The sequence below is a fragment of the Epinephelus fuscoguttatus genome, linkage group LG1 (genome assembly GCF_011397635.1).
Source record: "Epinephelus fuscoguttatus linkage group LG1, E.fuscoguttatus.final_Chr_v1".
NCBI classification, from domain to species: domain Eukaryota; kingdom Metazoa; phylum Chordata; class Actinopteri; order Perciformes; family Serranidae; genus Epinephelus; species Epinephelus fuscoguttatus.
In genome coordinates, this window is record NC_064752.1 from 52,525,003 (window position 1) to 52,551,820 (window position 26,818).

The window sequence follows — 26,818 nt, forward strand, 5'->3', positions numbered from 1 at the left end:
GGAGCGAGTCAATGGATGAGTTAATGGAGATGATGACTTGCAACTCCTGAGTCAGTAAAAAGAATCTCGAAGAGTTTCGAACGATTTGTTCATGACTCGCACATCACTAGTGCAGAAACATTCTGAAAACACTCACAATTCTCAATTCTCTCATCATGGAGAAACATCAAAGTTCGCTGCCAGGCCGTGGCCACGCCCTTCGACGAAAACTCACAGCTTCCACAATAAAGCGTCATCAACGTCTTATGACTTTTTTCACCAAGTTTGAGATGGATCTGGTCAATTCTGTAGGAGATGTACATTAAAGTCTAAAACATGACATTTCCTGTTGCCAGTAGGGGTCGCTATATTTATCTCTAATTATTGACATGTAGATGTGTTCAGGACGGGACTGGCATCAATCCTGTGAAGTTTGGGCAAGATTGGACCATGTATGTTGGAGTTATAAACTACTTCCTGTTTAGTGGCGAGACCCCTAACTTTGACGCCATCCCACGGTCACACGCATTGACGAAAACTCAAGCCCAAGGTCTTGGGATGGGACAGACTAAGGTTTAAAGTCGATCGGATGAAATCTTCAGGACTAGTTTGTTCATTTATGACCCCTGGAAATGGCCAAAAATGCATCAAAATTGCACAGTAAATTCAAAATGGCTGACTTCCTGTTGGGTTTACAGCATGCTTCCAAGAGGCTTTTTTGTGGGTCTCTGAGCGTTACGTAAGCCTGCCAAGTTTCATACATGTAGGTTAAACTAGCTTCAGAGGCTGTTTCCTCAAACTTTTGTAGGGGTCGCTACTGAGCCATTTTTTGGAACCCGCGCACAAGACCCTTAAAATATCTAATTTTTCACCAGTTCTGAGATGTGTGCAAAGTTTCATGAGTTTTTGGGTATGTTAAGCCTCCCAAAAGGCAATTCATTTGGAGGAATAGTAATAATAATAATAATAATAATAATAATAAAAAATCCTTGCATTTCAATAGGGTCCTTGCACCGCTAGGTGTTCGGGCCCTAATAACAATAATAATAATAATAAAAAATGCTTGCATTTCAATAGGGTCCTTGCACTGCTAGGTGCTCGGGCCCTAAGAAAAAATCCTTGCATTTCAATAGGGTCCTCGCACCGCTAGGTGCTCGGGCCCTAATAATAATAATAAAAATTCGTTGCATTTCAATAGGGTCCTCGCACCGCTAGGTGCTCGGGCCCTTAACAATAATAAAAAAGCCTTGCATTTCAATAGGGTCCTCGCACCGCTAGGTGCTCAAGCCCTAATAATAATAAAAAATCCTTGCATTTCAATAGGGTCCTCACACCGCTAGGTGCTTGGGCCCGAATAATAATAAATCCTTGCATTTCAATAGGGTCCTCGCACCGCTAGGAGCTCGGGCCCTAACAATAATAATAATTAAAGCTGCAAGCAGCTGTGATCGGGCCCTCGCTCCCCCATGCAATTGCGGGGGCCTGAGGCACACGGGACCTGTGGTGCGAAGCGAGAAGGGAGGAAAAAACATGGCAGGAGCGAAAAAACGCAATGTTTTGTTCATCCACCAGGGGCACTGGGAGTGTAACTAAATGTGTGCAAGTGTGTCCAGGGGACCCTCATCACACATGTGAAGTTTCGCATTAATCGGTCAATGTCAATGCATAATAGGGCATTTCCTGTTTCCACAAGGGGGCGCCTTGAGCAATATTGCCTATGAGCATATGGAGGCGTTGAGGGCGGGGCTCTTATCATGTACAGAAATTTTGAAGCAGTTTGCATCAATTATGTGGGAGAGAGAGCTGCTTGAATATGCATAGTGATGGATCAAAGATGGCAGCACCATAGCAGCCATGCCCTTTGACCTACAGACATGCAGAGCACAACTTTTAATCAGCATGGTCTCTGGATGATCTGTAAAAAATTTGAAGTCGATTGGGTGAAATCCCTAGGACTAGTTCATTAAAATACAACATGTGGAAATCACGCCAAAATGACAAGTCAAAATCAAAATGGTCGACTTCCTGTTTGGAGTAGACCATTGGTGCCAGAGACTTTTATGTGCGTCTGGACAATATACACAGGTATACAAATTTTCACGTTCCAACTCCAAAAAAAATCCCTATGGGGAGGGGTTTTTGAAAATGTCAAACGGACGCTATAGAGGCATTTTGTCCCCCTCATGGGTGACACCCCTATCAGATGTAAGAGCTCAACATTCTTGACTTATGTATCAGTTTTCATGAGGAGATGAGGTTGCTGAAGCCATCACAATGCCAAACATATTTAGTGGCGAGGGATCGATAATTGCCACGCCGCCACATGGACACCATTAGACATAGCTTCACAGCGTTCATAAGGTAGCTTCACCAACTTGTTCTGCATGCATTAGAGGTGGAATGAAGTTGATGCGGTCAAGTTTGTGGCATTAGTACATGTTAAAGTAAAAACTGGTCACTTCCTGTTAAGACCGGGGGGCGCTATGGGTAAGGTAGGACATTAACATATCGGGGCGTTCGGGGCGGAGCCATCATCATGTCCAGCAAGTTTGAAGCTGCTGAGATCAAGTATGTGGGCGGGAGACCCGTTCGAAATTTGATGGCAAGAAAACGAAAAGTTGCCAAAATTTGTCATGCCCTAGCAGCCACACCCCTTCACATAGAGAAAAGCTTTAAATAACTTTTGATGAGCATGTTGTCAGGATGATCTGTAGCCAATTTGAAGTCAATCGGACGAAATCCCAAGGAGAAGTTTGCTCAAATTTAAGTTGTGGAAATCGCAGTAACGACAAAATTCAAAACAAAATGGCCAACTTCCTGTTATGACTTTACCATGACGTCAAGAGACTTTTTTTGTGCGTCTTGGTATGATACATGTGCGTGCCAAGTTTCTTTTGCCTGTGACAAACTAACCCCAATGGGGAGGGGTTTTTGAAAGTTTGGAGGGAGTGCTATTTCAGCATTTTGCGTCGAACATTTGCAACCGCCCCAAAAATATCGAATTTCAGATCGGAAAGTTAGAAGCATTTTGAAATTTGGGAAAGGGGCGAAATCGGGACACGAAATGTCGGAATAATGGTAATAATAATAATAATAATAATAATAATGATAATAATCAGCACGATTTCAATAGGGTCCTCCACGGAGGACTTCGTCGTCGCTTGGGCCCTAATTAAAGCTGCAAGCAGCAATGAACAGGCCCTCGCAGTCCACGAGCGTCAGGGCATGCTGCCGTCGGGGGGCATGCACCTAGATGTCTTGTCAGCTGTAATAAATAAAAAAATAAACGTTATCTCTTACTTACATTTCCAGTATACTGGTAGGCACCCAACCCACGTATGTATTTTTTCAAAAAGTAGAAGCTGAATACATGCCCAATAGTTCAAGGTCTTCTGACTCTTTGAAAGTTGACATGGTGTCTCTAGCTCAAAGTATGAGGGACAAGAAGAGGTTGAAAGTCGATGAGTTTTGAAGAGGATTTGAAGATTTTCCAAGATTTTCCAATTTACTTCCATTCACACTAATTGGACTGCCACCAGGGCACCACCTATTGGCCGATTTGCAACAAATTTTGCACAAACCGTCATCGGGCTATGGAACACAATTAGCAAAAGTGTTGTGGTAATCAGACTGTATTTGTTTTATCTGTATTTCCACACAGTAAGTCAAATAAGGAAGTATCAATGAACAGTAAATTAAATATAAACCGTTGTGATTTAGCATGTCTTTGGTTTTGTACATAATTGCAATTGATTTTGAGATTTTCCCTTTTACATACTCAACGTGTTTCTTCCAATTTAATTTGTGATCAATCACAACCCTGAGGAATTTGGTCTCCCAGACCCTTCCTATTTCAATGTTAGAGATTTTTAATTTACTATCACTTCCAGATTGGCTTCCAAATATCATAAATTTAGTTTTCTTTATATTAAGAGATAATTTATTGACATCAAACCAGGTTTTAAGCACTCCAAGCTCTTGTTCAACAGTGTGCAAAAGTTCTTCTAAGTTTCCCCCAGAGGAGTACAAATTTGTGTCATCAGCAAATATAATACATTTTAACTTAGAAACACAGCATATGTCATTAATAAAAAGAATAAACAATTTGGGGCCAATGATGGAGCCCTGAGGCAATCTGCAGGTGACCGGTTTAAGTTCAGACATTGTTTGGTTTATTTGAACATATTGCTGTCTATTTTCTAAATAACTTTTCAGCCATGCGTGAACTGTCCCTCTAAATCCATAGTATTCCATTTTTTCCAGTAAATAGTTATGATCGATAGTATCAAAAGCTTTACTTAAGTCTATGAAAATACCTACTGTATGAAGATCATTGTCGATGGCATTAGCTATTTCTTCAACCATCGTCATTACTGCATATGTAGTTGTTCTGTTCTTTCTAAATCCATATTGTTGTTCATTTAAAATATTATATTTTTCAATAAAGTTATCTAATTGTTTTATAAAGAGCTTTTCTAAAATTTTTGAAAATTGTGGCAGTAAAGCTACTGGCCTGTAATTGTCCATATTGTGTCTGTCACCGTTTTTAAAGATGGGTACTTCTTTGGCTAGTTTCATGTCTTGTGGGAAGATGCCTGTTTGGAAAGAAAGATTGCACATATAGGTTAGAGGTTTTACAATGCTATGGATGACCTCTTTAAGTGTACACATATCAATAAAGTTTACATCAGTTGATGTTTTGTTCTTGAACTTATTTACAACGTCAATGATATCCCTTTCTTCAATCCCACAAAGAAACATAGAATTTAAATTCCGTTTGATTAACCCATTAAAGAGTTCTTTTATTTGATTGTCCACAATCCAAATCATTGTCCAAATGATTGTTGTTTGCCAAAGTAGGTCCAACACTAACAAAATGATCATTAAAGTTGTTCGCAATTGTCTTTAAATGCTCAACTTTTGATCCACTGAAATTCCAAAAGAAATTTGGGAATTCAGTTTTTGTGGATTTATTTCTAATAATATGATTTATTACTTTCCAGGTTTTTTGTCTCGGGGTTTTACTAGCTTCTATCTTTTCTGAGTAGAATGTTTGCGTTTGTAGTCTTATGATTGTGGTCAATTTATTTTTATATAATTTGTATTTATGTTCACTTTCTTTGGTTCTTAATTGCAAAAATTGTTTATAAAGCATTTTTTTCTTTTGACATGACTTTTGGAGGCCTTTAGTCATCCAGGATGGTTCTTTATTTGAGTCTTTACCTTTTACTAAATACTTTTTTATAGGACAGTGCTTATCGTATACATTTAGAAATTTTATTAGAAAAGCCTCAAAAGCCTGATTTGGATTTTCCACATAAACCGTCTCCCAATTACAACTTTTGAGTTCTTCCTTTAAGGATTCTAGTCTTCCTGGTGTTCTTAACCGTCTTAACCTGAATAAAAGTTCACTATTCTGGGGTGCATTTAAGGACTCTGTACTGTGCATGATCATAAAAATAGGAAGGTGGTCACTTATATCATTTATGAGCAACCCGCATGTTGTTTGAACAATGGCAGTTGAAAAAATATTATCAATAAGTGTGGCAGTATCCTTAGTAATCCTACTAGGTTTATTTATAAGAGGCCAGAGGCCAAAACTGAACATTGTATTACAGAAATCAGTTGTTAACTTATGCTCTTTCCATTTTAATAAATCAATATTAAAGTCACCGCAAACAAAAAGCATTTTCTTATTTCCTATTTTTCTGATTAAGTCAACTACTGTAGTTGTGAATTGTTCAATACAAGATCCAGGTGTCCGGTAAATACAACTTAAAGTAATACTCTTGAATTGTACTGAAGCAATTTCAATTGTGAGACTTTCCATTAAATCATCTACCACTGTACAGTCAATTTGTTTGCACTGAAAGTCTGTTTGTACAAAAAAACCAACGCCACCACCTCGCTTATTCTTCCGATTTGCACTGAAAAAATCATAACCTTCCAGTTGAAAAGAATTATCGTACCTACAGTCTGAGATCCAAGTCTCACTTATGGCAATTATGTGAAAAGTGCGTTTTAATGATAGCACATAATCTTTTATTTTTTCAAAATTATTATAGAGGCTCCTACTATTGAAATGTAGCATTGAGAAACCCTCTAAATGAAGGCAATCTAACTGAGTTTCAGTATAATATTTAGCCTCATTCATCAAATCTTTGTAGAGATTTAACTCAGGATCCACATTATTTTCAAAACTAAATTGTTTGTGATCAGTCTCATTTAGAAAACTTAACTTAAATTTCTCATTTGAGCATATTTCAGGATCACTATCAGGATTTACTGTCCTATCTAAAATTAAAGTATTGTCTATGTTAAAGAGGAAAATAAAACAACAAACAAACAAAACAAGCTTGCAGTAAAGTCCATTTTACAACTGTCCGAGGCATAATTATCACTTGAATTGGTCCAGGTCTGTCATGTTATGTATCATGACAGTCTTTGCTTGCTCTGGTGACCCCTTTGACTTCACAAACACTTTGCCATTTCTTGTCCACGTTGACTGGATTTTCTTCTCCTTTCTGAGCACACGGCTCTGTCTGGCAATTTCTGCATTTTTCTTTGTTAAATGCTCATTAATGTAGACTCCAGTACCCTTCAGCTTTCTTGCTTGTTTCAACACTTCCACTTTATGCTTTCGGTTTGAAAACTGGACCACTGTTGTGGGTTTCACTTTATCCTTATTTGAAAGTGTGTGACATACTGAAATGTGTTTCTTCTCTATTGTGATGTTTTTATTGTTCAAAAATGCCACAACTTGATCCTCTAGTGTCTGTAATTCTTCAGGTGGTGCATCCTCACCTGCAGTATCTGAGGCTGTAGCCCGAGCGTAGCTGCGATGTTTGGTTTCCAATCCTGTAATTATAATATCTCCAGCACGAGTGAACTGCTCCAAATCATCCACTCTTTGCTCCAGCAGCTCAATCCTCTGATCCCTTTGTTTTATCATGACTCTCAACTCACGCACTTCCCCCATGAGGCTCATGAGTGTGGCCTGTTGTTTAACCACTTTGCTGATTTCCTCTGACATAAAGTTGAGAGATTTTTTAATCTCCTCTAATTCTTCTGCAAGCTTTTTTGTTGTGACTGACATCTTGCCCACAGTTTAAGTTTATCCAGCTTCTCAGCTCACTTCCTCCGGGGCCTTGCGACAGTACTGCTTTTCCAGGCCTTGAAAGTATGTCCCAAAAAATAGTCAAAGTTCCACTTACTTGGCTGCAATTCCCAACTGCATCATGAGAAAACATCTGTGTAGCCTTAACAGATTTTTAATCCTGGTTGGATGGCTCTATATTTTGCTGATTTTTGATGGATAGAATAACTCTGAGAGTAACTCTGAGCCCAGAGGGGCAGCAGCAGCCATCTTGAAAACAGCTTTTAATAACTTTTGATTAGCATGTTGTCAGGATGATCTGTAGCCAACTTTGAAGTTGATCAGACGAAATCCCCAGGAGGAGTTAGTTCAAATTTAAGTTGTGGAAATCGTCGTAATAACAAAATTCAAAACAAAATGGCCGACTTCCTGCTGGGATGACTATGACGTTAATAGACTTTTTTGTGCGTCTGGGTATGATACATTTGTGTACCAAATTTCGTTTGCCTACAACAAACTAACCCCAATGGGGAGGGTTTTTTGAAAATTTCTAGGGGGCGCTATTTCGGCATTTCGCGTCGACCATGTGCAACCGCCCAAAAATATTGAATTTCGAATGTGGCCAGATGAATGTGGAAAGTTAGAAACATTTTGAAATTTGGGAAAGGGGCGAAATTGGGACACAAAGTCAGGTAAAGAATAATAATAATAATAATAAACAGCGCGATTTCAATAGGGTCCTCAGATGACTTCGTCGTCACTCGGGCCCTAATGATTAAAGCTGTAAGCAGCGATGAACGGGCCCTCGCAGTCCACGCACGTCGTGGCATGCTGCTGTCGGGGGGCGTGCACCTAGATGTCTTGTCAGCTGTAATAAATTAAAAAATAAACCTTGTCTCTTACTTACATTTCCAGTATACAGGTAGGCACCCAACCCACGTATGTATTTTTCCAGAAAGTAGAAGCTGAATACATGCCCAGTAGTTCAAGGTCTTCTGACTCTTTGAAAGCTGACATGGTGTCTCTAGCTCAAAGTATGAGGGACAAGAAGAGGTTGAAAGTCGATGAGTTTTGAAGAGGATTTGAAGATTTTCCAATTTACTTCCATTCACACTAATTAGACTGCCACCAGAGCGCCACCTATTGGCCGATTTGCAACGAATTTTGCACAATCCCTCATCGGGCCATGGAACACAATTAGCAAAAGTGTTGTGGTAATCAGACTGTATTTGGTCAAGATATGAAAGACTGTCTGTTTTGAAAACAATGTGCAGGAATTTGTTGTTTTATATTTTGGCCGTTTTTGGACGATAGAAATTCTTTTAATAACTTTTAGTCAGGAGGGTCCACAGATGCTACATGCAAAGTTTGATGCACATTGGTGATATCGCCTAGGAGGACCTCGAAAAAGTATGTTTTTCATTTGTCGCAATTTAGCAAATGGAAAGTTACCGCGAAAGTGGGCGTGGCTTACACCACACAATTCAGCTGAACTCAGAGAACATGTAAATAGAAGGTTTAACAATGTGCCACATATTATGTGGGAGTCATTCACCAAAAACGCTTTTGCATTGAAAATAGCGCCACCTGCTGGTCATTTTTGGTGTGTGAGTTACAGGGGCCAGTCTATACCACCCCTATCAATTTTATTTCCATGAGTGTTATGGTGTTGGCATAGTGCCAAATATTAAATTAGACGGCCACCAGAGCGTCACCTAGTGGCGGGTCGGTAAGTACTTTGTCAGATATTATCAGGAGGGCATTGACAATAATTATGCCAAGTTTCGTGTTAATCCGCCCAACCGATGTTGAGATATAAAATACTTCAATTTAAAGAGTGCCACCTTGTGGTCATCACCTGAAATTTTGCACAGAGCCTCAGGGCCTCATGGGGAAAGGGTAATCTGAGTTTCATGGCATTCGGATACACCAATGTGGAGATATGCAGCACTTCCTGTTTAGAACAAAATCTGCATGAAGTTGCTATTTAATAACTTGAGTATTGTTTGGCATATCGAAATTCTTTTAATAACTTTTTGTCGGGAGGGTCCACAGATGCTGTGTGCTAAGTTTCATGCCAATGGGTGAAACTGCCTGGGAAGAGTTCGAAAAAAGTAGGTTTGCGACATTTTGCGAATTTGCGGGAAAAAACGGTCGGCGGAAATGGGCGTGGCCTATACCACAAGATTCAGCACCATTCACTGAACATGTGGATATAAGGTTTTTGAATGTGTGGCAAAGTATATGGGAGTTATGAGCCAAAAAGCGCTTTCCTTAATAATAATACCACCTAGTGGTGGAAATTCAGGACGACAATAGATTATAAAATTTTTCACCAGACCAAATGCGTGTGCCAAATTTGGTGAGTTTTTGAATTTGGGAAAGGAGCCATATTGGGGATTAAATGTTCCTAAAAATAATGATAATAATTAAAGCTGCAATTTTTCGCCAGGTGTGATTTATACTCCAAGTTTGGTGAGTTTTGGGGTATGTTCAGGCAGTGAAAAATGCGATCATATGGGCGGAAGAAAAAAAAAAAAAAAAAAATCAGGAGAAAAACAATAGGGACCTCGCAGGTCTGTGACCTGCTCGGGCCCTAATTAAAGCTGCAAGCAGCTGTGATCGGGCCCTCGCTCCCCCATGCAACTGCGGGGGCCTGAGGCATGCGGGGGCTGTGGCACGACACGAGAAGGGAGAAAAAACCTGGCAGGAGCAAAAAAACGAAATGTTTCGTTCTTCCACCAGATGGCGCTACGAGCATAATCAGATGTGGGCAGGTGTGTTCAGGGGTGGACCGTCATCACACATGTGAAGTTTCGAACAAATCGGAGAATATCAATGCATAATAGGGCATTTCCTGTTTCCACAAGGGGGCGGCATGAGCAAGATTTCCTACAAGCATATGGAGACATTGAGGGCGGGGCTCTTATCATATACAGCATTTTGAAGCAGTATTGACAAATATTGTGGGAGAGAGAGCTGCTTGAATATACATGGTGATGCATCAAAACTGGCAGCGCCATAGCAGCCACGCCATTTGACCTATAGACATGCAGAGCACAACTTTTAATCAGCATGGTCTCTGGATGATCTGTAAAAAATTTGAAGTCGATTGGATGAAATCCCTAGGACTAGGTTGTTAAAGTACAACATGTGGAAATCACGCCAAAATGACAAGTCAAAATCAAAATGGGCGACTTCCTGTTTGGAGTAGACCATTGGTGCCAGAGACTTTTATGTGCGTCTGGACAATATACACACGCATACAAATTTTCACGTTCCAACTCCAAAAAAATCCCTATGGGGAGGGGTTTTTGAAAATGTCAAACGGACGCTATAGAGGCATTTTGTCCCCCTCATGGGTGACACCCCTATCAGATGTAAGAGGTTGCCATTCTTCAATCAATCAATCAATCAATCAATCAATTTTATTTATAAAGCCCAATATCACAAATCACAATTTGCCTCACAGGGCTTTACAGCATACAACATCCCTCTGTTCTTTGGACCCTCACAGTGGACAAGGAAAAACTCCCCCCAAAAAACCCTTTAACGGGGGAAAAAAAACCGGTAGAAACCTCATGAAGAGCAACTGAGGAGGGATCCCTCTTCCAGGAAGGACAGACGTGCAATAGATGTCGTACAGAACAGATCACCATAATAAATTAACAGTAATCCGTATGACACAATGAGACAGAAAGACAGAGAGAGAGAGAGAGAGAGAGAGAGAGAGAGAGAGAGAGAGAGGGATGCAGGACAGACGGTAATGACAGTAGCTTACAACAACATTAATGAAAGTAATAATATTGTCGTTATAGTTCTGGCTACTGTCGTACAATATGTTGAAAGTACATGTTAGTATCTGGCAGTATACATGTGTGATAATAATCATATGTGTATAATAACAGTAGAAATATGACTAATGACTAATGATGGCAGCAGCAGCAGCAGGAGGCATCTGGCAGGACCACGGCAGCAGCACAACCACACACGTCATGCTATCCAGGCACCGCTGCGATATGAGTTAATCTGAGAGACAGTGGAGCACAAAGGCTCCAGAGAAGAAGCTGAGTTAGTGACATCCAGAATGGCCGAGTTAGCAAGATGCAGTAATAGGATATGAGAGAGAGAGAGAGAGAAGGAGAGAAGGTGCCCGGTATCAATTTTCATGAGGATATGAGGTCTCTGAAGTCATCAAAATGCCAAACGCATTTGATGGCGAGGGCGGCTCCATAGCAGCGATGCCCCTTGACATAGACAAAGGCTTTTAATAACTTTTGATCAGCATGGTCTCAGGGTGATCTGTACCAAATCTGAAGTTAATTGGACAAAATCTGTAGGAGGAGTTCGTCAAAATACAAGGTGTCGAAATCACAAAATCACCACAAAAATGAAAAGTTTAAATCAAAATGGCCGACTTCCTGTTTGAAGTAGACCAAGTAGACCATTGGTGCCAGAGACTTTTATGTGCATCTGGACAACATACACATGTGTACCAATTTTCATGTTCCAACTCCAAAAAAATCCCTATGGGGAGGGGTTCTTGAAAATTTCAAGGAGGCGCTGTAGAGGCATTTTGCCCCCCCCCCATGGGCGACACCCCTATCAGATGTAAGAGCTCGCCATTCTTGACCCGTGTATTAATTTTAATGAGGAGATGAAGTCGTTGAAGCCATCAAAAAGCCAAATGTATTGAGTGGTGAGGAATCGATAGTCGCCACGCTGCCACATGGACACCATTCGACGTAGCTTCACAGCGTTCATAAGGTAGCTTTACCAACTTGTTCTGCATGCATTAGAAATGGAATGAAGTTGATGCGGTCAAGTTTGTGGTATTAGTACATGTTAAAGTAAAACCTGATCACTTCCTGTTACCACCAGGGGGCGCTATGAGTAAGGTGGGATATTTGTTCATTCGGGGCGGAGCCATCATCATGTCCAGCAAGTCTGAAGCTGCTACGATCAAGTATGTGGGCGTGAGAGCTGAAATTCGATGGCGAGAAAATGAAACGTCACCAAAATTTGTCACGCCCTAGCAGCCACACCCTTTGACCTACAGACATGCAGAGCACAACTTTTGATCAGCATGGTCTCTGGATGATCTGTAGCCAATCTGAAGTCGATCGGGCAAAAGCCCTAGGACAAGTTCGTTCAAATGTAAGTTGTGGAAATCGCCGTAATGAAAAAATTCAAAACAAAATGGCCAACTTCCTGTTGGGTTTTTCCCGTGACGTTAAGAGACATTTTTGTGTGTCTGGGTATGATACAGGTCTGTGTACCAAATTTCGTTTGCCCACGACAAACTAATCCCAATGGGGAAGGTATATTGAAAATTTGTAGGGAGCGCTATTTCGGCATTTTGCGCCGACCATGTGCAACCGCCCAAAAATTCTGAATTTCGGATGTGGCCGGACGAATGTGGAAAGTTAGAAGCATTTTCAAATTTGGGAAAGGGGCGAAATTGGGACACGAAATGTCGGAATAATAATAATAATAATAATAATAATAATAATAAACAGCGCAATTTCAATAGGGTCCTCGGACGACTGTGTCGTCGCTCGGGCCCTAATAATAATAATAAACAGCACGATTTCAATAGGGTCCTCCGCGGATGACTTCATCGTCCCTCGGGCCCTAATAATAAACAGCGCGATTACAATAGGGTCCTCACGGACTTCGTTGTCGCTCAGGCCCTAATTAAAGCTGCAAGCAGCGTTGGTCGGGACCTCGCACTCCCGCCCGTTTTGGCCTCCAGCTTATGTCATCATTGTGAATTATTTAGAAATATCAAACATATTACCACAAACATCAGAAAATCCTTACAGAGCTGAACGTTTTGATGTTTGAATGTTTTCTGTAGCTGTAGGTATGTAGAAGTGATGTCACAATATGCAAATTACATGAGTGCATTTATTCCCATCAGATTCCTCTTCCTTTTTTTGAGAAAGAGACAAAAAAACCAGCACAAAACAAAAGAAATCTACTGTGTAAATATGTTCAAAATTCTGTTTTACTGAGATTTATGAAATCCAATATAGCCGCCGCCTAGTGACGCCACAATATACAAATTAGATGAGTTAATTTACTCCCGTTTGAGGCGAAATCTTACTTTGAAAGGGCAAATAGCTCACTTCCTGTTGGATTTAGGTCATGGGTGTCAGCGCGTGATTTGTAGGTCGAACACACCAGTTTTGGTTTGATCTGTCTACGACATTCCTACGGGCCGCAGTGGCCATTTTAGTGCGCCTAAGTGGCACTCGAGAGCCCATTTTGGCACTTTAGGGGTTAATTTTTTGATTTTCTAAAATTTTTCACCGGGTCTGACATGTGTGCCAATTTTGGTGAGTTTTTGAGCATGTTTAGGGGGTTAAATTCCAGCTCAAAGAGGCGGCAGAAGAATGAATTATAATAAACATACCAAAAACAATAGGGTCCTCGCCCTTCAACTGAGGTCCCTAATAATAATAATAAACGTATCAGAAACAATAGGGACTTCGTCCGTTTGCCGAGGTCCCTAATAATAAACACACCCTAATAAGATGATTTTTATCATTGAGGATGCAACACACAATTGTTAATAAGGAGTGAATGACAGACTAGTTGGGCTGGTAAGCAAGTTTTGTCATCATATAGTCTAAAGACACTACAACTCATTTCACATTGCACATAACAAATATGCTTTATCAAAGCTATTCTCACCTGGTGACTTTGAGCAGGCGAAGCAGGCGTATGCAACGCAGCACAGAAATGCCCATGACTGACATAACACCCATGTGGACAAGGAGGAGCTCCATAATGCCAGTTGACACCACAAAGCAGTCAAAGCGATTGAAGAGAGACATAAAGTAAGAGGGCAAGCCTAGGGCATACATCTTCATGAACATCTCCAGGGCAAACATAGACAGCAGTAGCTTATTGGCATTGTCTGTTGGGGCCAACAGGATGAAGAGACAGAATGAGAGGAAGAAAAAGACAAACATAGATAGTTATTTATAGATGATATCAGTAGTCAACAACATAGAAAATATGGAGTGTGCCACATTAATAATTTCATATATTTTTAGTGGCTGACTAATTATTTGTTAAATTTGAAAACTGTTTACAAAGTGATAAATTATGGTCATAGTCCAATAATAACATTTTACAGAAAAATAACACAGTATTCTTTTTTACTAAAATCCCAATTTAAAAACTTAAGCAATGAAGAAGTAAAGGGTTTGGCATTTTATCAGCACAAAAACCTCGTATTTAATCAATTTAGGTTACGCTTTCAATATTTGCATATCACCATAGCTATTAATAACTAAAACCCAAAAATCCAATTGAGGTCTGTAATCAGCTTTTGTTGACTGAAAAGGTAGATTATCCATAAAACTGTACTGTTTCCAATTAGTAATTAATACATTTAGTCATAAATAAAAATAAAAAAAAATCTTGCAAATGTTTATGTTGATAACCCTAGCAACAACCTGAAATTTACACCAGTAGCAAAAAATATGACATGCTGATTAAATGTATGACACTTTGAAATAACAGCTAAGGCTGGTTGAAATTATTGAAAATATATTCTGAATTCAAATTATTGCTTTTGCATTACTGTCAGCAAAGAAAAAAATTATTCTGGCATTACATATAAATTGAAGAAAATGTTTATTTTCATCTTGATCTTCCTTCCAATGCATGTTCCACGGCCCCTCAGCAGAATATAGGTGCTTTGCAATTGTTTCCTTCAAAACACAAGTACTATATTTTCTTCACACTGTGTCAATAAGTTCTTGTTTGGCAGACCAGCAGCCAAATTGGTTCTTGCACCCAGAGTTAGGAGAGATATGCATATCTCTCCTAACTCTGGATGCAAAAACCAATTTGGCTCAGAAGTGTAATTAAGCCCATTTACTGTCATTTAAATAACTTCTATTTGTCTTTCATAGCATCATGCAATTAGAATTTAACTTATCACATTGTAACTTGCATCAACTAATTGAATGTTTATTATTAACCACTGAAAAAAATTAGTTATTCTAGCGACACACTGGGTGGTTCATTTATTCTATATCAATATACATAAACAACAACATCAGTTATTAGCAGTGTTGTGCCCCCCCGAAAAAAAAACTCGACTTAGGACTCTCGTCTTGGCTTGCCATCACGCCATGACCTTGACGCACACGCACTAGTGTAATCTGTACTCTGAGTACGTCCTGGCTGTAGATGACTGAGGGCCGAACTCACAAAATTGTGTGGCTTTTGCGGCCGCTAAACCGGTAAAAATGGAGCAAACAGATACTGTCTAATTCACAAAGCACGCGCAGAGGGTGAAATGCTTCACTAACTGCGCTGCCAAGCAGATTGCGTCTCGGTGCTCCGGTGTTATTTGCACATATTTAAATGAGGTAATATGCATATATTTGGCGCAAAAATTGCCCCTTTCTATGCAAATGAGCCTCATTGATAAACAACATCTAATTCACAAACACCAGCGCTAATAGCCACACGCAGTTTGAGTGAAGTAAATAACGTCTTTAGAAAGCTGGTGCAAACTGGGCGCTCCTCTGTGGAAGCCTCTCGCCCAGACTTTCCAGTGATTGTGGCAGCAGTGATCGTCTGTTAAATCAGTCTGTAAATAATATTTTGACATTATTATTATAATCATTATTACTTTAATGGCATCCGAAGATACTGATGCGTTGAACAGGTGACAGTCTGTGGTCGTTCTCAAAACGCACTTCTGTCACGCATTTCAAAAGCAACTTTCAATAATTTATTTTACAAAACGGGGGAAACGAACGTGAACAAAAACGGTTCCATAATTCATATTAAATTCAAAAGATAATGAAAAAACAGCTACAAGTGAGAGGGAATAGTGATAAAGTGGTCAAACTTGGTCAAATCCACAGCCTCAACCCATCCGACACTGTTAGACTGACTCACCAGCAGACATCACTACATGAGGGTATACAGTATTCAGTACTTTGCCAAACAAAGTCTGCCATTGTTCTGCCATGGTGTTCTTGGCGCAAAGCCAGCATTTATACTTTGCCATGTGGCTAATTGCAATCAGGGGCAAACTGCACTCAGCTGCCAAACTTTGTGGACGTGTTTGCGCTGGTATATCATTAGCGCAATATCCTGTGTAAATCGGACGTTAAGACGGAGCAAACTGCGGGTGCAAGTGAAGTGCAATTCAAGGTTCTATCAGCGGCCGCAGTTCATTCTTTGTGAATTCGGCCCTGAGTGGGGAAGCTAGAGGGCACTAGGTGCTTTTCTTTTTTGCAGTGTAGTTTTTCTAAGCCACAAAGAAGACAATGTTGCTGAGAGGGATCATGTTTTGGGAAACACAGCACTGCAGCCCAAAACATTTCCTAACTGTATTGGCTCGTAGCTACATCGCCTAAGCGACAGCGGATTGAGTTTAACCAAGGGACTGTTAGACTACAACTTGACAAAACAATTTAACGGAAACATGCAACCATCTTCTACAGTGGAGTCATTCGCTGTCAGGCAGCTAAATGTTTTCCAACTACGGTACTTGGATACAAATATGGAAAATGAGCTAAAGAGAACATCTGAAGAGCTACATGATGATGTCGAGTCTGTCGCCCACCGTAGACATTGTCTGTCCACAACAAAAGCTTCCTCTGGATAACAATGGATATCACATCACTGGATATAACGTTACTGCGATTAATAATCTAACTTTACAGAATCACTACCACTTAATGTAACGTCACAGCACTGTGGTGAGGCCAGCAGAGATGGTGAAAGACGTGTTTCATTAAGATGCTCTGGTAAGAATTGTTCATATCCCTCTATGACTATCTTTTATTGTTTAGGGCTAAAATGTTTTAGTGAAAGGGAACTTCAGTTTATGAAGGAATACTGTATGATGCGCGTCGTTTTAAAACCTGGCCAAAAATAACGGAGTAAAGCACCGTTTGGTAATATTAACTGAGTTACTGAATTTAAATGTGAATTTAATGCGTTAGAGTATTAGTTACTGCCAAAACTAACGGTGTTACTGTAACACCTTACTAATAACGCGTTACTGCCTAACACTGGTTATTAGTGCATTGCTCTTAGAAATGTCTGCATTTGATCCCACCTGTAGTTCAAATTCCAAGAGAAGCTATAATGTATTGGATTTGTTATTATTCTTTCCAGAACAGATGGCTCCAGTATGATGTGTTTCTTTTGCTCTCACCGAAAGGAAGCTGATAAATTTAAACTGTTAAATGCTAAACAGAGAAAAATGCATGCATGTATGGTGTATACTGCTCTGACCTTGCCAGTTTGTGAGTCTCTGAGACTGCTTGTGATGTTCTGTTGCTATGGCCAGCGTATTTAGGAAGACGAGCATGATCACCCACCAGTAGAACAGTTTTGACTTCACATACACTCTGCATTTACGGCGTAACCAACGATTCCACTTGCGAGCCAGCTTACTGCATAAAAGGGGATGAAAGACAAGTTCAAATAAGAGAAATGGTGACTCCTCATAGTGTCCCTAAAGTAAGATATTGAAAGATAGATAGTTTATTTGTCCCCAATGGGGAAATTTGACTTGCGCCCCACAGTCATCAGAAGCACCAACACAATACAATACAAACAAAAAGCAACACATATCATCAAGCAACACAGCAACACATCTCATCAAGTATAGTGCCAGCATCATGAACACAATAGAGTTGTTAAGTCTGTCCTCTTTAAGTACTGATTTAATGAATTAACAGAAATTACATTTACACGCAGAGCTAAGGTGCTTGTTAGGGAGCGCGATACTAGTGGGGACAAATGACCTCTGCGCTCGGGTTTGTAGCTTTGGTACAGTAAACCGTCGTCCCGATCTCATAAGGTCATATTGATTGAATAGCGGATGCTTTACATTTCCAGTGATAGCCTTCCCTTTTTTCAGGACCCGGGGCTCGTACAGCAACGTCATGTTGTTAAATTGTTAAGTTAAGACTTTCCAAAGATGCTGATGACATCCCCCTTTACACGCCAAGCTTCTAGTGTTTTCCAGAGGCATTAAAGTACAAATCCTGCTATATTTCTATTACTTCTCTAGAAAATGTGTGAGTTTTCCTGAGTAGAATACATCTCTCGCCATCTAATGGTATTGGTAGTTCTTGTCATCTGAAGAAAAAAGGAGGGCAGTAGGGGTCAGGAAGATCACTGGAAGTAGTATAGTGCAGGAATTATTAAGCAAAATCACATTTACAAGTGCACATCAACCAAAGTCTGTCATGTCCCATATCAATTCAATACCACTAAATTTTATTTATAAAGCCTAATATCATAAATCACAATTTGCCTCAGAGGTCTTTACAGCATATGACATCCCTCTGTCCTCGGACCTTCACATAAGGAAAAACTCCCTCAAAAAAACCCTTTCACAAAAAAAAAAATGGTAGAAACCTCAGGAAGAGCAACTGAGAAGGGATTCCTCTTCCAGGACAGACAAATAGATGCAATATAGATTCAACAGATGTGTGTACAGATCAGATCAACATAATAAAAATCAAATGATAAACTGTGCAATTCATCGCTAAACTTTCGATTCTGCATTACTTTCAGTTTTTCGAAACACCTTTCTAAACTCTGTTGAAATTACACTTTAATCTGTCACCAGCATTTACTGAATATTAAATAAGAATTGCTCATGTAATAACCTGATTGCATCAGTTATTTTTGTATTCCTAAGAGCCATTTCTATAAAGTCTTAGTTTTCTATTATATTTTTGAGTCACTTTAACGCCCCACCTAACCTGGCATCTCGGGAACCTTTACTTAAGGGCAGGTGTGCTGATATGAGGTGGAGTGTGGAAGACGCCACAGGGTTACAGTGTTTAACCGCTGCCTGTTTGGTTAATCTTAGTTTTTATTGTTTGATGAAGTCGTTTAACACCCATTTGGGGATTTTGGTTTTAATTTTTTCAACGCAACAGTGAAGACAATCAGTTCATGGCATCATCCTGCAACACTCCATACATCCTACAAATCAATCAACTCTTTAACCATTAAAAGCACCCTGGATCATAAAATACTGAGTAAAATCTAAAAAAAAAATGGTAGAAACCTCAGGAAGAGCAACTGAGGAGGGATCCCTCTTCCAGGACGGACAGACGTGCAATAGATGTCGTACAGTACAGATCAACATAATAAATTAACAGTAATCCGTATACAAAACGATGATGACTCTCCTACTTTCTGTCCTCCTGCTGCCTCTTTTTTTCCAAAAAATCATCTAATATCCATACTTACTACAAGAAAAAAAAATGAAAATTGAAAATTGTAACAAGTTATAATTCTCACTGCCCATATATGGGCATATGCCATGTAAGATGGTGTGACAGTGAGTGTGCTGTGTGCTGCTGTGCTGAGTGCGCTGCTGTCTGTTGTGCTCCCGTGCTGTGTCTGTGCTGTGGACTTTAAGTTGGAAACAAGGTGCTTTATTCGTTAAAAAAAAAACAAAAAAAACAGAGGCTTAAAAGAACCGGGGCTGAGCCCAAAAGATCTGAGGCTATAGCCGTGAATGCTCAGGTCTAACAACGTCCATGGGCAGGACCATGGCAACAGCACACGTCACACCATCCAGGCACAGCTGCCATATAAACCTGCGAGACAGTGGAGCACAAAGGCTCCGTAGAAGAAGCCGAGTTAGTGACATGCAGTAGAGCCGAATTAGCGAGATGCAGTAACAGGACATGAGTGTTAGCAAAGTAGAGAGAGAGAGAAGGCGAGAAGGTGCTCGGTGTATAATAGGAGGTGTATTATAGCAGGTCCCCTGGCTCACTAGGACTATGTCAGCCTAACTAGAGGCTGGTACAAGGCAAGCCTTAGCTAGCCCTAACTATAAGCTTTATCAAAAAGGAAAGTCTTCAGTCTAGTCTTAAATGTGGAGATGGTGTCTGCCTCCCGGACGGCAACAGGAAGATGATTCCACAGAAGAGCAGCCTGATAGCTGAAGGCTCTGACTCCTGATCTACTTTTGGAGACTTTGGGGACCACGAGTAACCCTGCGTTCTCAGAGTGCAGTGTTCTGGTGGGATAATAAGGCACTATGAGCTCTCTAAGATATGATGGATCCTCACCATTTAACCCTATGGGCCCTAGGCCTTGTGGGGGTATTTTTACTGCCTTTACTTTTAAGCTCATATCACAGTCATTATAAAGGTTACATACACATGCTATATCTTGTTTTTTTTCAGGACAATATGGGCTATCCAGATTTGGACCGAAAGCAATGGTTGGTCAGAGTTTTCTCCTGTCTGCCTTCTCCACGTGGAGGCCTCCGACTGACATAACTGCTCGCATAACAGGAATGCTTGTGGATATAAACTAGTAACAGGAACACTTATGAATATAAACTAGTAACAGGGACACTTGTGAATATAAAAAAGGGACGAGATGGTCACAGAGTTTCTGCTGGACAGGTATTTTAAGTTTGCCTCTAAGTTTGAATCAACATGGCAGCTTGACCAATGCTTGCTGCAGCCTCTGCGTACAGCTCTGCGAAGTAAACACGGTGCAACAAGAAGTACATTCTTCAGTGCAATACAGTCATGAGTTTCTAACAGACATTAGAAACCGCTGCAGAGATCTAACGCTACAACCGAGAGAGCACAGGATGTGTAGCAAGCTTGGCCTGCTCTAGGCTAAGAGCTAACACCATCAAACCAGCTGTTCCCAGCGTCCTTCTGGCTTACAGCTCTGTTTGAGGGCGGACTGGTTCCGTTTGAGGAAAGGAGGTCGTGAATTTTGCCTCTAATAGTTAGAATTTTGTCATTAAAAAAGCTCATAAAAAGGGCTAAAGGAATACAAGGCTCAATAGAGCTGTGACTTTCAGTCAGCCTGGCTACAGTGCTGAAAAGAAACCTGGGACTTATTTTCTTCTATTAATGCTGAGTAATAGTTTGCTCTGCTACTATGGAGGGCCCTCTTATACATTTTGAGACTGTCTGTCCAGACTAAACGAGATTCTTACAGTTTGGTTAATTGCCAATCTTTCAAATTTTCGCGATATTTCACAAGGAGTGAACTTTCTTTGCTTCGTTAACTTCTTTTTAAGAGGTACTACAGAGGTGAGTGTTGTTCGCAGCGAGCCTGCAGTGCTATCGACTAGATAATCAGTTCGGGAGAGTTTAAAGTCGGTATGGGAATCCTGTTACAGAAGGACATGGTGTTAAATTTAACGTCGATGGAATAATTTCCTTAAATTTTGTGACACCACTATCTGATAAACACCTAGTATAGTAACTGTTGCTGAGTGGCGTGTAGTCGAGTAGAAAGAAATCAGAAGTTATTAAATAATGATCTGATAGAGAGGGATTCTGTGGAAATACTATTAGGTTATCAATTTCAATTCCATATGTCAGAACTAGATCGAGGGTGTTGTAGGGGCATATTGATAAGTCCATCCTCAGCAAAGTCAGATGTTTATTGCCCTGCCCCCGCACGCTACCCCTTGCTGAACAAATGCTTCTGTGTGATAAAATTGAAATGTATGTTGGAAGTGAGATTATTCTTTTTGTTCCTCTTTGTTGGCCGTTTGCCATGTCCTGACTTGTGTATGTACATAATCATGTTTTTATCCGAATGATACTTTGCTTTAACCCTGTTAAAACAAAGATTGATAAGGAAGGAAGGAAGGAAGGAAGGAAGTTTTATTGTCACTGTGCTTCTACAACGAAATTTAGTTGGTACACTCTAGAGCCCTGCGCTGGAGCCCGAGGCCTGAGGGGCCCGAAATCAAACAATAATAGTAAACTAATGATGTTAGATTGTACAGAGGGGTCAAGTTGTATCTGTACTTAATGTTGAAGCTGGCAATCCCGGTTAAAGAGTACCCGCCTGGACGGGACGCTCTAATACCAAAGCGAGCGCGCCCACAAGGAGGCAGGGATTGGTCAACAGAAAATCTGGCATTCTATTGGTTGGGGGATTTTGACAGGGTTGTTACACAAAAAAATCCAAGTGCAGGGCAGAAATCTGAGAGCAGAAATTCCGCGAGCACACAGAAACAGTTTGAGTGCGAGGAGAAAAGCCGAAGCTCAAGCAGGAAATCTGTGCAAGCAACATTGTATCTGAGTGCGAGCAACATGGTATCTGAGTGCAAGCACACACTTTGAGCAGAAACAGATTAGATCCAAGCGCAAGCAGAGACTATTTGAGTGCGAGGGCAGGGTTTTTGAGCGTGAAATCAATAAATAATCCTCTCAAACTTATAGACCACTCTCTTGAATAAAGATAGGGATAAAGCTCCATACGGCGCAACAGTCCAGGGGCCATAAGAGAAGCTTCACGTTTGATCTCCGCTGCTAAAAGTAGGCCAAAACTTCCATAACTCGAGTGAGCTGTTGTGCAGTGAAGAGTGAAGTCGAGCAGGAGGCTTAGTTAATTATCCTGATTTTAATTTAGGTTTCATTAGGCCTACGTGAATGGTTTTGCGCATTCCTGCGTTCCCCATTTATAATATAGGCTATTTTAATATACTCTCCCACTATCACCAAACTAATTAACTCACACGAGTGTTACTTCTCATTTCATTCCATTTATATACTGTTAATTTTGTGTTGTGTCATATAATCATCATTTGCTATTCATTTATTCAGTTGTTACCTATTTAGTTTAAATAAATCTTAATTTATCGCCAAGTCGTTGTCTGTGTATATATCTTTTGGACAGGAGCTGAGATCACTGTATAGAGAATTCATAACCCAGATATTGAGATTGATTCATTATTGATAAGTGTGCTGATGAATTAATAAGTGATTTACGGAGTTATTAATTTGATTAATTGCTTCCCTCATTAAGAGGGTGGTGACCCAAAATTTATTACAAGTGCAAATATTCTCAAAAAATTCTCAAAATATTTCCCCTACAGTGTGGTTAAAACAGTGAGTGGGTTTATGTACACCTTGACTGAAGCCAATGGAGTCTAAAAATGTGATAAACGCAGTAGCAAGAGAGTCATTATCAACATCAACATGAATGCTAAAATCACCTACAATAATAACTTTATCTGATTTAAGAACTAAACTGGATAAAAACTCTGAGAAATCAGATACAAATTCAGAATACGGGCAAGAAGCACGCTACACTATAACAAATAAAACCGAGCCCTCGCCAACATCGTAAAGGCATGGATATTCTTCCCAGTGTTGAATCAGATCTGCCTCCAGGGCCTGGGTCCAAACACTACACGCTCCCCGTGAACCTGTGGATGCCGCCATTGTTGTTGTTGCTTGCCGGCTTGTCAGTGTTAACAGATCTTGGGAGAGAAACAAGCAACCAGGGCTATGGAAACAAGCCCAATAGAAGTGACTATCATGCGTTTAAATAACTTATTAGATGGATATATATAGAGAAAGGTGACATTTAGAGAGCAAGCCCAGATAAGCAACTCCACTTTAGAAACAAGCCCAAAGTCGCGCCTAATAAGGAGACCTGGCAAGTGGCAACCCTGCGGCTTGTTCTCCTCAAATTGTTTCTGTCCTCCTGCAGGCTGACGTGGGACGTATCCCGTATGATGCTCTTTGTCAGTTGTATCACACTTCTCCAGTTTTATAGCATGCCAGATATCCAGTCCCAGTCACAGACGAGGGGGCGACTTGCTCTTAGGCTTGTTCACACATGAAGACTCGTCGTGGCAGACAATCTGCAGACTCACCTCCAACCCAAAGTGGATCTCAAGATCCTCTGCAACGTCAAAATTGCGGTGAAAATCGTGTAATGTGAGCTAGGCTTAAGCCTCGCCTCCAACGTAGAAAACAACTACATTTGTTACAATTACCACTGTCGCTAAAGGAGGCAGAGGAATGACTAAACATCTGGCACACCGAGCAAGAGAGAGCAGGAGAAGGAGAAGCCATCACTAACTGTTAATGTAGCTAATGTGGCTAACAAAGCTATAATGTGCGAACAACAGCTAAGATTAGCAAGAAAGTTGTGAAGAAGAGGAGAGCTTTAAGTGCAGAACTAGTGTGGGTTAAGACGTGAAGTAGATGTTAAGCAGCTGAAGTGAGAAAAAAACAGAGAACTAGCTGGTAGGAGTTCGCTAGAGCGGCACAGAGACGGTATCACTGAAACACTGGAAATGACACAACACAATTACCGCTGTAAGTCAGCACGTCATGCCTGAACTACTTATTTAATGTACTGTATGTTGGCAGTAATTATACTGAGTTATTAAAACCAGGATTATTTCCTTAGCCTCTTATTAGTTTTCAGAAAGAGCAAGAGTCATAGTAAACCCCAGACATTTTTTTTTTTACAATGAGATGTCTCTTTCACAATTTTACCAAATATTAGAGGCCGGAGGATAAAAAACGATACAGCATAGTATCGCAATAATGTTGTGTGGCAATATCGTATCGTCACACAGAGCCAAGTATTGATTTTTTATTGTTAAAACTTTTAGTATTAAACTACAAATTAAACTTGAGGTAGCCTTCTAGAATAATATAATCAACTGCTCTTTCAGTCCACCAGATACATTTTGCTGCAGCAAAAAAAAAAAAAAAAAATGGCGTAAGTGAGATTTAACAGACTGAAAACTTTATCATACTAGACAAAACAGATGTTGACAAACTTTTCCTTTGGGGACATAATTTACAGTTTTAGAAAAGGTAATAAATCGCAAAATATTTTATTGCAGTACTCAGCATATTGCAACATATTTACAATCGCAATAAAATTGTATCGTAACCTGAGTATCATGGTAATATATCGTTGATCCTCTGTTGATTCCTACCCCTACTAAGTATTGAAATTTAAAGGGGGGGTCTCAGATTGTATTAAGTATTTAATTCGCCTATTTCACAAGTCTAGTATGAAAGGGTTACACTCAAACTTTGATATTAACGCAAATATTTAACTTAAAAAAAACTAAAACTTAAAATATGAAATCAAAGAAAACATTTTAAATTTTGTCACTGACACATTACATACTGTATGTAGTATTTAACATGTAAATACATAAATAGCTCATAAACTTAATCCTTCGAAAAAAAAAAATAAATAAAGGCACGGTGTAATATAAGCATACTACTGACTAGTAAAAGATGATCAGCTGCATTGTGTCCATTTTGCCGACAGTTCCAGCCTCTGATCCTCCATTTTCAGTGGTGAGCAGGCCTGATGAAAAAAATGTGCATACACACACACAAACACACACACACACACACACACACACACACACACACACACACCATAGGTACAGTTTTATCAATGTTTGAAATCAGTGTACATATTCTGTGCTCACTTGTCACAAGATGTGTCAAAAGAAGATAAGCAAAGCAGATTGGATGAGATCTAGATCAGTTACAGATGCAGCCACTTCAAATTTCCGTTTGGTCCATGGTGGAGCCATGACCAATCCGTGACAGGTCCCTGTCGTCACCTGGCCGGGCTTGTAGCTTTTATGAGATCCCCCGCGATGACGTAGAGAATACAGGGTCGACTGGTAACGCCCCTAAATTTAATTTGTAGAAACCAGTTGCAATTGTGATGGCCTGCCCCTCTGCCTGCTCTCTGGCTTTCTCACTTCCCTGGGTGGAAGTTGTGGGCAGGTCATCAGGCCAATTTGCCTCACCTGTGTGTGTATGTGGACCAGGGTATTTAAGGGCTGTCTAAACTGGCATTCTCCTTCTTGCTGCTTTCAAACTTGGGCTTGGTTCTGGGTTTCCACCTGCCATGGGGAACTAAGTATTGTTTCCTCCTGCGTTCAACACTTTCACACAGCACACTCCACTCACCCATACACTGCATACATGACTGACACTTAACATTTAATCCCACTCATACTTTTTGGTTTATTTTGATCTAATTCCAACTTAAATGATTTAACAGTTATTTACTTTCAACTTAAATGATTTACTAATAAATTATATTTTGATTTGGTACTTCATGTGTGGACTCCCTTTTTGCCACTAACTGGCCCGGTTTGTGACAAAATGGGGGCTCGTCTGTTGTTTAAGTTAATTTGGTAAACAATTGAAAGTCTACTTAGTTTGGTAAAGGTTCATTTGTTAAAATTCAGTCTGGTTGGTCTGAGTATTGTTTTTGATGCTGGCATATGGTTTGTGTTCCTGTTAAGAATTGTAGTTTGGCCTTAGTGAGTTATTTGGTTTCAAAATGTTCATTGGCTTTTTGGTAGTAACTGCTGAAGCCAATTAGATAGTTGCCAGTGTTGGGAGTTCCACATATGATTCTTGTCTACCTGATTTCAGTTTTGAGGGAGGATTTGGTTGGTGGAGCTTGGAAGTAGTAGAGCATTTGTCCTTAAGTTTTGTTTTAACTTAAAGGTTTGTAATGTTTTGGTTGTAATAAATAAGATAAAGGTTGGAACTTTGAGGATTTTTTTTTGGTTTGCTTGGGACAGTCATTTAACATTGCAAGGAACCATGAATCCCCTATTAGAAGACTGGTTTCCATTAGGGGGGCTGGTCTTGGGGAATTTTAGTGTGGCTCCAAAAGTGGGTAGAGCAGTTGTCTTGGGGGCACATCCATGGTGCAAGAAAGGGTCGCTGGTAACAGTTGCTTTTTCTTCCCAGTGGGCTATAGTCCATAAATACCCCCCATCAGTATCGGCACAAAGATTAGGGAGGGAGTTAAGATAGTTATGGGGTCAGGGCTGGGGAGGTTCCATTTTGGTATGGCTGTCCCAGACTTTGTCAGTGGTTCCAGCACTCCACAGGATTGATTTGTTTTTTTGTTTTTGTTTTTTCTTCTCTCTTCTTCCTT

General features: G+C 40.2%; 1 protein-coding gene across 1 annotated transcript in view; it reads right to left on the reverse strand.

The window, feature by feature from the left end:
• LOC125886092 (dihydropyridine-sensitive L-type skeletal muscle calcium channel subunit alpha-1-like) overlaps positions 1-26,818 on the reverse strand; it is a 542,543-nt gene that overhangs the window by 382,278 nt on the left and 133,447 nt on the right. The window contains exons 9-11 of the mRNA XM_049572040.1: positions 25,129-25,210; positions 17,357-17,517; positions 13,775-14,000 (exon numbers count right to left, since the gene is read on the reverse strand). Coding sequence (XP_049427997.1) covers positions 13,775-14,000; positions 17,357-17,517; positions 25,129-25,210 — 469 coding nt within the window. The remainder of the gene's footprint in view (positions 1-13,774; positions 14,001-17,356; positions 17,518-25,128; positions 25,211-26,818) is intronic.